Source organism: Rhipicephalus microplus, chromosome 10 (genome assembly GCF_043290135.1).
Source record: "Rhipicephalus microplus isolate Deutch F79 chromosome 10, USDA_Rmic, whole genome shotgun sequence".
NCBI lineage: Eukaryota > Metazoa > Arthropoda > Arachnida > Ixodida > Ixodidae > Rhipicephalus > Rhipicephalus microplus.
The window spans coordinates 28,047,399-28,061,496 of NC_134709.1; the positions used below are offsets into that span (position 1 = coordinate 28,047,399).

Sequence of the window (14,098 nt, forward strand, 5' to 3'; positions counted from 1 at the left end):
AGGCAGCTCTCAGTGGAGCGAGTGACACGACCATTGTCCTCAAACGCCTCGAACGTTTGCAAAGCCTGACACAGATGGCTTAGCCCCAGGTGCAAGCTGACACATAGTGAGGTGTGGGTGCATAGGTCACATCTGTAGGGACGTTCCACTTGAGACAAGGAAAAGCTGTGTCATGGGAGGTCTAGATCTGCGCCCCCATTACCCCCCCCACACACAAAAACAATAATAAATAAAAAATAAAATGAGAAAAGTAGAGATGTATATAGCATTTTATCTAAAGGGGTGAGGGGGCTAGGCTTATGAAGAAATCCTTGACAGTAGTAAAGTTTAACGCGAGCTTTACATAGTCTCCAACAGCCTCTGCAGTGCGTAGCAAAGCACGCATTCACAGCATTTCCTGATGAGCAGCTCACATTTTTAAAGTGAACCACAATCCTGAAAAGTGTTTAAGCTCTGCTGCTTAAAAACAAAAGATTTGGTGTGTACGTTTCCAAACTCCACATAAAAAGTGCCTTTAACGAAGAAAATTATAATCAGCATGGTCTTTCAATTCTGCAGAAGACATCTAGGCTTGGCATAGCTCGATGAGCTCAATTCCGAGTCAACTCACTCAGACTCATATCGAGCCACGCGTCTGAGTATGAGCGAGTCCGGGTGAGTAATATTTTGGCAAGTCTCGGTCCGAGCGGGTCCGGTTGAAGGAAATTTTTGCGAGTGTGAGTCTGAGCAAGCTCAGTTCAGGAAAATTTTGATGAGTCCGAGTGAGTCCAAAGCGCAAAATATATTTCTTGGGAGAGTCTGAGTGAGTTCCACTTTTTTTTTTTTGCCAACCTATGATACCTAGTAAATTACCAGGTAACACATTTCGTGCAATATTGGCTCCACCACGGTGGTCTAGTGGCTAAGGTATTCAGCTGCGGCGACTGCATTTTTAATAGAACCGAAAATGCTGTAGACTTGTGTGCTCAGAAAACCAGGAGGTAGAAATTTCCAAAGTCCTCCACTATAACGCCTCTCATATTTATATGGTGATCTTGGGATTTTACACCCCACATATCAATCAATCAATTCGTGCAATATTTCAGGTTTCCAACGATGTCCCAGACTTCATCTTGATTGTATGAACTAAGTGCTCACCACCAACCAAGTCTTCAATCGCATCTTGTTATATCCTATGTGCATAGCAATCTTTGAGATCTGCACTTGTAGTGCCGTACGAGGCTATTGTCGTGCACGCAGTTGACCTTCGTCAATCGGAATGTTGGGTTCCTGCTCGGAAGTCAGTGCCCCTTTCGGCTCCAACTGTTCTGATGCAGATTTCAAACTAGAGGCGCAGTCTCATTTAACGAGTTCGCAAAAGACAACATGATGTTAGTCAAGCTGGTTTGGCAATGTGAGTTCTCGACCCAAGTTCGTAACGAATGTGCACGTGCCCAAACAAACAAACCAGCGAGCAGCAACGGTAGAACACCACATCATGATGACAATAGACCCCACTTCGAAGTGTCAATACGAGCTGTTTTTACGAGAATGTTATTTCCGTTGTATGAGCCCTGCAGAACCCTTGATAGCCACTCCATAAATGAACCGCACTTAGAACTCCTGAGCCATTCTTCCAAATGTCCTTGCTTTGAAAATCATGACCAGAAACGTGCATAAAACACCCTGAAAAAGAGCTAGAAAATGACAGCTGAAATGTAGAGAGGTTGGTACAAATTAATATTAATGTATGCAACACGATTGCCTTTATTTCACACATATTTAAGTGAAATTTAGATGCTTGAAGCGTGAAACGATCAAGAACAAATAAAAATACTGCTGTGCAATGCCAGCATCTTCCGTAAAGGCCATCATGCTAGTTCCTGTAAGCAATGAATCCACAAGAGACATGTTCACATTGCTGGTTCAATGTCCCAGTTGAATGTCCAAGCAAACTTCATCAAAGATTTTGACGTCACTATTTAGCCAGAGATCATATTTTAGGCTGGAGCAATGAACCTTCAGTTTTTTGTATGCATGGTATTTACATTAGCACAGGTAGAATTCTTATGATTTGAAAGGAAATCCGCTTGCAAGGCCCTCTTACACAGGTGAGTGATGAGCGTACTGCTCTGCGCAGAGCTGGTATTTATTCATACGTTGTGATTAACTCTTACTGTATTTAAGTTAGTGTTGAAAAATTATGAACATCAAAACACACCACAGTCTTCTACAAAGTTATGGAAAACCCGAAGCTCATCACCGGGCTAACCCCAGCAAGCTCTGCCACAAGTGATAAGCCTGAATAGAATGCATTTTGCCACGTGCCAATCACGGAATCTCACTGCAACAGGTCGGTGCAGGTTCACCGACAATAGGTAGGGGTTAGTGCAGTGCATTTATTGAGCTGTCAAAGCAGCAGCTCCGGCAAGAAACAAAAGTGCAGTATCGGGACACACAGCTGCAGCAGCTTGCTGAAGTCCCAAGCAGCCGTGCCGCAAGGGTTGTCACTCTCCACTTCCTAAACCGCCTAGGTGGCAGAATTTACACAACATTGTGACCAAAAACAATGGCCACTGTGCCAAAACGAATGTTAGTTTTGAAAGGTTTAGCAGCACAAGAGCAATGAAGGCTATACTGCAACAGCCACATGGTGTTAAATTTGCACATTTAGAAGCAGTATGCACCACATACTGAAAGCTCTCCTTAGAAATCTGTTGTAGCTAAGAAATCTAAATATCTCATTCATATGTATCAGCCTGTCCCGCCCTGAAAAAGTCTTTTTTCTTGCTCATGAGCCATGATTGAATATGCTGTATTAGATGACAAGAAATATTGCCGTATAAACACGTAATGCATTATATACACACATACAAGCACGTGAACACGCAAATTAAAAATATGTAAATATGAGTGTGGGTTGCCCACGAAGGTATTATGTTAAAAAAGCTGTAGTATTAACATTGGTCTTGTAAAAAAGAATAAAAAAACTGTGGCAATGCAATGGCACACACTTTCCCCTCTAATTTTAGTTGAAATGCAGGGTTGATGGTATTCAGTTGCAAAAAAAACAAACGAAGAGGCAAGGTTTGAAAACCATCAGCATCTCACAAACTATTTAAATTTTTACACAGAAGAGAGGCAAAAAAATTGAAGTGATGTATAAAGGCAGTTTTAGTTAGAAAGCCCCAGTATAGACCTGCTGCATCAATATCAGTTATGTTCGTTGCACTAAAGAAAAGTTAAAACATAATGCCGGTAGCTTATTATTCTTTTAACAGCCAATTTTCTTAAAGAACTATTGCATGTTGTAAAAATTATCAGCTATTTCAAGAATCAAGTTTATACAGACCTCAAAAATGAAACAATGACAAAATTTTGCAGACAGCATCTTAAAATAGATCTAAAGCAGACCAAATCTCTATGTTGTGTTGTCACTGGTTAAAAAGATGTGACTTAGTCACGCTGCTTGAACAGAAATCTATCTTATTAGTGTAGATTCAAATTTTGCACATCTTCCAAGCATAAAACGAGGGGCAGTACCTAGAGCTGTTTACAATTATAGCTAAGTTTCTGACAAATTGTAGCACTATTATTTATCGAGAAGATGCATTAAATCATGTGGCACGCAGCACATCTTAAAATGGCAAGTTAGGCCACCGAGGCGGCCAATACACAATGCCTACACTAATATAGCCGCTTTCACGTGCTGTTCTGTTGAAAAGCTCATCAATTTAAGCTCAACAGGCAATTTGCATAAATTTACTTCCTCATTGCCGTTTTCCTGAAGTCATCAGAGTGTCAAGTCATTGGACTTAAGTCCCTGAACGGGTGATGCTATCTCGTCCCTGCTGTTCGAGAACAACCACGACCTGAAGTCCTTGGCCACTAATCAATTTCTACTTTTTCCTTTTGGAAGCAGTGCTTTAACCTTTTGTCAAAAAAAGTCACTGCTTTTCTTCCACCCAACAGCGTTGACGTCGAGTGGATAAGAAAGTGACTACATTTCCTGGTGAGTCAAACTGGTTTGCAAGCATTTCGCAAAACTTGCACTTTGTTTGGGCAGCGAAAAAAACTCAGCACCGTTACTGACTTTAATGCCGTTTTTGCTTATCAAGGCTTTGTTTCGCAGGCTTTGTCAGATATGAATGGCGACAAGATAGCCACTGTCCACCCCCACCCCCCCCCAATCTATTCAACTGTCAAGGGCGAGTATAGGAAGAAAGACACAACCAGTAAATGAGTTTGCCAGTCAAGCTGGCCGCCGCCGTTCATGATATACTAGCCTGTGGGCCAGAGCAGACGGAAGAGCGAGCGCCCTAGAAGAGCTGTCATCGTGGGAAGCTTAGCAACGCTTAAAGATGTGCGGAAAAACATAAGAACGAGGACACAGAGTGTGCACAACAGAGCACGTCTGCAAAAAATCTCTGAATTTGCCAGTTTGTCAAACCAGCCAATACAAATCTATTGCAGTCAGTCACAGGTTTCAACTTGTGGGTCCCAGATCGAGTTTTTTTCAACATCGGTGCTTTCTTTCATAGAAGCCGACATGGGTTTATTTTGAGGCTTTATAAGTATTCTTTGTTTCATAGATTCAGTGCAATACTGTGTAAGTCATGCGAGAAGTTCGGTGAGACAGATGTAAAGTCCACGCGCCTTGCCCCTGGTTTTCGCCATTGTCAACGTGGCCTCTCTGACGGGCTCTCCAGCTGCACACTACTGGAAGTAATACCAAAGGCCACGATATGGTAAAAACAAAGAGATGCTAACCGATCCAGAACGACCTAGTGACAACAGGCATAAATAATGGGGTTCGTTTATATCTGAGAGACAAAGCATCTTCATTAATTACTCAATCTATAAATTAAAAAAAAAAGACACAACAGGTGGTAAAATCACTCAGGTATTGTTTGCAGCAAACACATCTCTTGCAAGAACTCTCGCTGGCTACCATAGCAGTGCACCTGATATATGAAATGTGATATAGCTTAAGATGAGCGGCAATTTCTGCTTTAACACTTTTACATCTTCTTGAACAGCTTTGGTGTCTGTGCCTACTATGGGAAGAGTGACTTTTTCTTCAAAGGTATCTAGTTTACCAATCCAACTTTTTAATCTTCAAAGAAAAAGAGAGAGAGAGAAACAATTCGATGCACTGCTTTGTGGAGTTCTCAGAGTACCTTGCTTCGACGAAACCTTAGGCACAACCTAGCAGTCACGAGAAAAACTTGCACACGTATCAGGCTGGAAATTGAGGGACAGAACGAAAAAAACCAACGTGCAGAGAGGGAAGAGTGAGAGAAGAGAGCACACAAAGTGATGCAAGCAGCACATTTTTTGGCAGTCGATGCCTCCTTTGTTACCGCGTGACCACATGCATGTGCCAAGTGCATCTTCTGTGACGGCTGCCAGCACAAGAAAGAACAAACAGACCAAGTCTTGGCAAATTCGCTTTCCTCACACTTTTGTCATGCACGTGGGCTACAGGCGTGACCAAAGCGTGATGAGAGTTGCGAGTTTTCGGGCACTCACACAGGTGCAAGGTATGACCTCCGCATTGCCAACTGAATAGACTTACTTGAAAAATATGGAGCTAAACCTCTCTAAGTGTCACTAAATAAAACGAAGTTCAGCTACGTAGGTTGAGTGGATATCTATAAATACACGCTGGTGTGCTAGATTAAAGGAAGAGGCTGGGGAAACTGGTAAGTCAGCAAGAAGTGCTAAACCTTGCCACACAGGACAACGGCATTTGACTAAAAGTCTACACCCCATTCCCTCAGAGAACTCACTCAAAGCTGAGGGAATCCTAACTTGAAGGTCATACTTTTTACATAGTGTAAGTGCCCAAAGTAACTGCTAACATCAAGACCACAAGAACTAAGCACACTGGATGTATGTAAAACCTGAGGGCAAATAATGAAGACCTCATGTTGTGCATGTATCCAATAGACACCAATGTGCACAAATGGGTGGCGTCAACTACAATGGCTTGCATCCAACAGTATGAGCTCGGAGCTAATTGAGCCCAAGCATCACTCAAGCTATGAAACGCTTGCCAGTACTTGAACCACATTCTGTCGTTAACTGTGGACCTAAAATTTGATGCTTGCATTTTTTGCATTTTTTTCTCTTCATTGCACAGACAGAGCAGTTGGAAATTAATCTCCCTTAACAAGCAGATGTAAAGCACCCTAGTCGGTGTTGTTTGTAAAGCTACATTGAGTACAAATAAATTCTGATTAACGTCATTTCAAAATTAAACAATCTTTTGAGTTTTACGATATGTAGAGGTTTTCTGAGTGGAAACAAAAGCGCAAATATGTGGAAAAAAGCACAATAAGTTGCGAGTCGTGCCAAAAGACAAGAGTTAAGCTGTCGTTTGGATCCAAGATTAAAAAAATAAAGGCATTCGTTTCCACTGGGACGTCAATGTGTTGCCAAGAAAACACGTGTAAGAGTTCGAGGAATATACAATATGTGCAAGCAAACAAAGCATCTTTCTATGACATCACTGTTTTGCAAGTATATTCCTCACCACACTTCACAAACAATGAATACAGTGATCATAATTCTGAATGATGACAAATGTATGGCAAGGAAAACGTGACAATAGGATGATGAAGCGGTCATCGCAGAAATGGAATGACCACCACCGCATCGCTATGACAGTAAGACCCCAAATGCACAACAATACACGCAAAGACGGCAATGCACGACAATGGCAGCATTATCACCATGAATTCATAACATTTGTTCCTACATGTCATGCTAGGATATCTTGAAATAATTTTTTTCAAACACAATAAGAATTCTGAAAAAATAGGGGAAAAGTGGAGTGAATTTTCGTTTCCAAGAAATCATCTTTGCCTTGTTACGTATTGCACAGAGCTCAAAACATTTTTTCATAAATTTCCCTCATCCACCCCTTTTGTGTGCACTTTGATGCTAATAAATCTTGAAGCACGGAGTCCACATTCACTACCTGTTAAAACTGGCAAAAAGCCTTGCTCTGCATAACTGCCCATATTGCAGTTCTGCAGTACAGGTCAAGTTACCGGACTTTAGCTTGACCGAATGAGTATGACGCATGTTTTGAAACGTTTGGGCGAGCTAGATTTTTTGCACGTACATCGGACGTGTTCTCGAAGCAATACTTCAAACCTTTGGTGCATCAACCGAGTTTCCAAGCATAAAAAAGCCTAGTTGTATTGAGGCGATCTGTATGTTGGCAGAACGGCACGTCGCAAAAGTGTGCTCGCATCTGGAAAAAAAAAAAGCTCGCAAGTTTCACAGGTTGGTGATCTGACTGATGTATCCCAAGAGTAGGTAGCATTTCTCAAGTCTGCGGATTGCCATGTCACAAAATCACAATGGCAGTGCTTCATGTTTTATTATTACAACTCTGACATTGCAAAAAAAAAAGTAGCATAGTTCGTCTTTTTGCGTACCCTCACACTAATGAAAAATGGCATTTGTACAATTAAGATTTGTGGTAGAATGTGTATGTGTGTGCGTAGGCGTCTGCAGGGTTCCCCTTGAGGTGAGATTCAACACACGGGTCTGATTCAATACATGGGCTCCCCCTCTTAGGCAACCGGGGGGGGGGGCACTTACCCCCCTTGTGCACGCCTGTGTTTATTTGTGTGTGTGCATGCGTGCGTGTGTGTGCATATGTGTGTGCGCGCGTGTGTGTGTGTACATATCGCACACACACACAAACATACAGACTGAAAAGGATGTCTTAGCGAGTAATCAAGCGCAAATTAAAGTACATACTACGATACTATGCGCTAGACGGTAGTTATGCACTTTTTCCTGCCAACCCCCCCCCCCCCCCCACCCCACACACACACATACAACCAGCGCGCGCGCCTCGAAACACACGGATGCTTCAAGTGGAGCGCAGAGATATTATTCACGTGTTTTAGGAGGAAAGTTAAAGAACCATTACGAACACGAAAGCTCACCTTGAGCTGAATGACGGAGGACAGGTTGAGCGGCAGGGCGAGCGTGAGGCTACGCTTGCGAAGCAGCGACTCGCTCGCGCTGCGGCAAATGCCGCTGCCGCTGCCCGTGCTGCCGCAGCTGCCGCTCGAGTCGTCGTCCGCCGTGGTCGAAGAGGCCGAGACGCACGGCAACGTGGGCGACGGCAGCAGACCTCCGGGACCGCGACGCGAGGAGGTCGTCGGACCGACGACGTCTTTCGAAGAAGTCTTCTCCATTTACACGCACGTCGGCGCACAGGACGCCACACTTCTGTTACTTCTGCTCTCCCTCAGCGCTTCTGCCCGGTCTGCGGTGTTCTTCCTCGCGCAGAGGAGCCATCATTACAAACGCCTCCCATGACCAGACGTTTTTTTTTTTTCCTATCCTTTTCGCCAACACGTCGTCACGAATTCGTTTCACCTTCGGCGGCTTCACAGTCAAAGTGTTCTTCGCTCGGCTCAGACAGGAACCTCGCTGTCATACCGTAGTGAAGGGACGGCGGGGATTTCGGGTTCACTAAGCGCCAAACGCTCCCATAAAACTGGGAGGATGATAAGCGTGCTTCTGTGCGTGATTTTTCAAGGGGTCCGTGTAGTCTTGACAGGGTAACAGGATTTCTCGACACCACGGTTGCGGAAAGTCTTTCCAATATATATATATTTTTTTTTTGCAAGGCGTTTCAGAGCACTTGACGCAATGCGCAGGCGTCCGGGCAACTCACATAGTGGCGGAAAAAAATTTCGAGGGCCGACGAGTATTCGATGATGCAGCAGACGTTCACACTAACAACTTCGGTATTTCCATAGTTTCGTTCGTTCGACAAATCGCTCTCTATCTGCATATCGGGAAAAAAAAAAAAAAACACTGACGATAGCTGCCGGAAATCACAGATTGATTGACATTTTCAAAAGTATCGGAGACGCGAGACAATAGCAAAAAGAGTTCGTAATAATCAACGCATCGACGTACGAAGGAGGTGCACGTAGTCTATCTATTGTTGCCCGACTCAACCGGAGGTATGTGTGATTGGCTAGTTCGTTGACTTTGGTCTCGCACCGCAGATGCAGCGTCACACGCTTCCCAGTTTAACGACTAACGGATGGGGTTTTTTTTTTTTTCCGATTAACTAAGCACTTTCGTTGTTATCGATGTTGCAGCTGGGAGCAGGGTGTCCCCACTTCACTCTTGACGTTGCTGGCGTTTCGCTGTCTCGACGGTGGTCTTGACATGGCGATTGCTGCGCTTGGAGCAGCAGGAAGAATCGGTTGCCCTTCGGTGCCGAGTTCAACGAAAGACAGCAGTTCGTCGCCGAAGCACACGTGATTCGATGGAAACCGCCGCACAGACTTTGCATCACTCGAACACAGCACACCGATCCGAAACTAAGTTTTCCTTTCGTGTTAAACCCGCGACAAATCCACAACATTTGCAGAATGAGGCAGTGGCGTGCGATGCATGGACAAGTTTGAAGCCGTCCTAACTGTCCCCGCTACGTCAGGATTGTCGCGTTCACAGCGAAAACAGCGGCGCAAAACCTGAACCTCTAGACGGACCTAGAATCAATGCGAATACGTAAAACAGCGACAGAATCGTACTGGGAACGTGGAGGTCGTTATAAAACGTTGCCCGGTCTCCTTCAGCAGTCTATATCAGACGGGGGGAGCTACAGAAGAAAGCGTACAACGGGTGAATCGATCGAATCGACATCGAAAGAACGATGGCAAAAGGTCCGACGCGGAGTGCGACGTCTGGGCCGTTTCCAACGAGAAAAGCCACCACCGGGACCCCTTAAACGTAGGTGTGCCCCTGAGTAACAAACAAAAATATACGATAGCCGAGGCGTAGCACGGAGTAACACTCGCTCGCGTAGCTGTGGTGGTTTAGCGCGTATCGATCTGTCTGGCGTATGACGTACGTGTGGCCGACGCGGCGACGGCAGTCTTACGTTGGAGTTGGGGTTATTCTTATTAACGCGTTACCACGTGCGAACGAAACCGATAGCCTCACGCCGCCCTACTCTCAAGAGTTTCTTCTCGAGAGGGGGGGGGGGGGGGGGGTTAGCCTCGTGCTTTCATTTTTTTTTTTTCAGCTACTGCTGCGTTCTCGTAAGCTCTCGAGATAGCGGGTCAGCGCTTGAGTGCGCACGATGCGGCGGAGATTGTGCTTTCAGGAGGTCTCGTAGTTTAACTCTGGAGAGATAGATCTCGGCACCTGCTTCGCACGAGCGGTTTTGCGAAAGCAGGAGAGGAAAAAAAAAAGCGCGTGGAGTTGATGCTTTGCAATTATTCCGGCATTAAAAAGAAAAAAAAATGTACACCGCGGTGGCTAGTTCTCCAAGCCAATTAGTCCGGCCAATCGAGATAGGCAAGGTCGCTGTTTCACTGAGAAGAGTTTTAACGCACCCGTGGAAACACGTTCTCCGCGCACGTTATACGAGCGGCGTCGAGTTGGCACAATTAGCGGGAAAAAAAGGGGGAAAATTGCTCTCACCGCGACTTTTTGGCCACTTGTAAATAGCCCCTCCGGAGGAGAAGTGCGTAACAAGCGTGTGTTCGGGCGAGCGCTTAAAAAACATTCGCGACCGCGCCTCCACTTAACGACGGATTTTGCTGCGGGAAAAAAGAGAACCCGACCGACCAACGGACTCTGATGACAGGTCTGCAAACCAGAACAGACTAGTGCGCTTCTCGTCCAATTTTTTTTCTTTCTTTTCGCACTCTCTTTTGTCGCTGTTTGACGACGTTTGACGCGACCGGGAAGGCTGAAAGAACGCCGGTTGTCCAGACAAAAATAAAAATCGAGCGCTAGATTGTCGATGCCGAGAAGAGATTTTAGGAACCGACTGGCTCCAAACCGGATAAAAAAGTGCGGCCCCGGATAGTTCCGGAGAAGAGAAAACAGAAGACTAAACAAGCTATCTACACAAATAGCCGTATCGCCAACGCACAAATCGAAAAAATAAACGAACGCCGTTTAGCTAGAATCAAACGCGCGCTGTGCTCGCACCAAACAGAACGAAGGTGTCGGGGTTGGTCGCGGGGGTTGCGCAGTGGTAACCTCACTTTACTATCCGTAAAGAGATGACGCTGGTTGCGGTGGGAATTCAGACAGTTGGCGTGGGTGTAGCTTTTCTTGGCTTGAAGGGAGCCTTACGCCGACTGGGTCATTGTTGCGGACACTTCAGCGAAACAAACTCCGTCGACTTCGCGCTAGTGTCGCAGTGACGGCGCCTCGTGGACCCAGCAGGATGCGACCGGTGGCGATCGGTCTTGCCCGACGGCGTCTGTGCGGTCTTCCCGGCTCTTCCAGAAGTCGCGTGCGCCGTCATGGTTCCTCGATCGCTCTCTCTCACGTCCGATAACACGAGGGTCGTTTTTTTGTTCGAGTTATCCTTCCTCGATCGGCGAGCGCATCGAAAAAACCCGTCACACAGGCGTCGGCGGTGTAGTCCGGCGGTGCGCAACACACACACTCACGAAAATACACCACGCGCAAGTCTCAAAGGTACTCGCTAGTAAGCACCACTTCGACCATGGGACCGCGTGCACACACACACGCAGAACAAGCCACGCGGCCGTTGATCGGCGATCCCGACCGCCGCACCAGCGACGTCGGCTTCCCCGTCGCAACCCTCGTCGCACTGGCAACGAGGGTAATGAGAGGAGGAAACGAGACGCTTTTGAGAAAGAGCTGTGGAAACATGAATTCGAGAGAAAGAAGGCTACAACCTCCTCACGCAACAGCTTTCGGGTTTTTTTTTTCCTCTTTCATTCGCAAGGCTGCGCCAAACCTCCGACGAGTGTAGTACAGCAACAACACTAACAACTAAAACTTCCCAATAATAATTTTTTTCTCTTGCCGATCGCTGCGCCATCTAAGTTTGCAAATATAAACCATTTTGTACATTTTAATAACACAACACCTAAACGTAATCTCAGTTTCTTTTCCTGTTGCTAGATGGCGCGAATATCGGTAAACTCCAACGTACTCGCTTTTGAAAGCATAGTTTTTTAAGCGGAGACGGTGGGGAGTGTTACAACTACGTCTGAGATCACTCCGAATCGCCGTTTCTCGCATCTCCACTCCCCACGCTTGTTTCACGCGACGAAGCGAGTGCCAAGTGCTCAACTGGAGAGAGAAGCGTCGCGCGAGCCACAACAAACAGCGCGCAGCGAAAATACGCCGAGTTCAGTCACTGATGGCGTCACAAGACGCAGCATACATTTTCGTAAGCGGCTTAGTTACAGCACAATGTTTCGCGTAATACGCGACCGAAAAGCAAACCGCGCGGCTGGAAAAGAGCGAATCACGGTATAAAAACCAATCGAACGCATCTTAGCGATTCCCGCGAATTCCTTTTCGAGATCTCTCGACCGTTGAAGATGCCAAAAAATGCGCGGCCGCTACATCGCAGAATGCATGGATGCACGACGGAGCGCGCGTTTCCCCATGAGAGAGCTTTACCGCAGAGCATTCGAGGTCTGCCGCATGTCGTAGAAAGAAAATGGTTATCAACATGGAACCAGCGCGCGCTCAATCACCGCCTAAGCACTTGGTACAGATGACAGGCGTAGCCATTTTTTTCGGGGGGGGGGGGGAGGAGGGTTCGTGCGTTTGTATATATATATGTACATATGTATGTATGTATGTATGTATGTATGTATGTATGTATGTATGTATGTATGTATGTATGTATGTATGTATGTATGTATGTATGTATGTATGTATGTATGTATGAGCAAGCAAAATTGAAAATGTTTGGGGAGGGAGGTTGACCCCTCCTTCCTTTCGGCTAAGCCCCTGGTACAGATGGCGAAAAGAAGTTGAAACTTGCGGCCCCCAAAAGTTGTTCGTGCCCGAGCAGTGGGATTCGCCCAATTTTTGCGGCACAGCTGTTGTTGCCCAGGTTCGCCTACAGGCTTAGAGAGAACAAAATAGAGAAGACACATACTAAAGAAGAGAAAACAAAGGGAGCAAGCAATGTCCTGTTGAGTATATCATATATGGAGTGGTAATGAGACAGGTCAAGGGGTAAAAGACTAGCCGAGGAAGAACGAGCTTTTTGCTGCTCATTCACGGTACTACGATGCAAAAATAACCGCGCTCTCGACGACCCTTGGGTAAGAGTGTAAGCACGCAAGACGTAGCCTATATAGTTCCTAATCGGTAAATATAATGCACATTGTCCACTGCGGTGTTCAGAGAGTTCACTGGTCAAATTTCAGAATACTTCACAGATCCTGCGCCGCCAAAACATGGAAAAAAAGTTTGAAATTCGTGACGTCACATGAGGAGCATTCACGCGAAGTTTGAAATTGAAGCTTTCACTTCGAATTTTTTTTCGCCATGAGTTAACAAACGATGGTGCAGTTTGGTGTAAACAGCTCAATTTATCTGCCTGACATGATTGGTTGATTCAATTCAGTGTGCGTTCAATATACGAGCTTACGTCCGCAGTGCCATGAAATACGGTGTGTTGCTGGTGTACTGGCTTACAGTATTTATACGTACAATGGCAGCCTTGGTTAGCATTCATGTTAGCATCGTGAATTACGGCTGAAGTGTTGCGATACGTTAGGTAGAGCGATAGCGTAAAGAAAACCACCCGAGTTTGGCCTCACCTACTACCTTTTTGCAGATCTCGTTTTAAGGGCCAAGCTCCTTAAGGCGTAGGCTTGTCCGCCACAGTTTTCTGTCGTAGCCACCTGTAGTACGCGAAGCGTGCACTAGATGCCGCTTGCATCGTTCGAGATGTTTCGTTAGACAGACGAATGGACAGACAGAAGGAACCTCCGGAGCTTCGCCCACTGATCAACATTCCCTCCGTAGATATGCTGTGATTTTTTCGGACCACAGAGGTTAGTTCGGGACCAATTATTCGATGCGAAGCTGCTCTTTGACTTGCCTGTGTAACGTTGTCCCTCCGTGCACCTCCACTGCGCATGCTCGCGCTCGTGCCGGCCCAGGGTGACACCCGAAAAACTGTAGCTCCCCTGCCCCTTTCTCACCTCGCAAGGCCGACGCAGGCAACGTCGTCTAGTAAAAAAAAAAAAAAAGCTGCTCGCGCTGCACAACCGCTCACTGGCCACCCCGTATATGTAGGCACTGGATCGGGCGTTCGGAATTTAGT

At 46.0% G+C, this 14,098-nt stretch overlaps 1 protein-coding gene across 5 annotated transcripts in view; it reads right to left on the reverse strand.

Annotated features, from left to right (window-relative positions):
• The window catches only part of LOC119181309 (microtubule-associated serine/threonine (MAST) protein kinase dop), a 259,056-nt gene that overhangs the window by 61,577 nt on the left and 183,381 nt on the right, over positions 1–14,098 (reverse strand). The window contains exon 1 of one of the 5 annotated variants that reach the window (XM_075875314.1): positions 7,950–8,352. The exons of the other annotated variants lie outside the window; for them this stretch is intronic. Coding sequence (XP_075731429.1) covers positions 7,950–8,204 — 255 coding nt within the window. The 5' untranslated portion in view covers positions 8,205–8,352. Of the gene's footprint in view, positions 1–7,949; positions 8,353–14,098 lie in introns of those variants that run through there. 5 annotated transcript variants of the gene reach the window in all.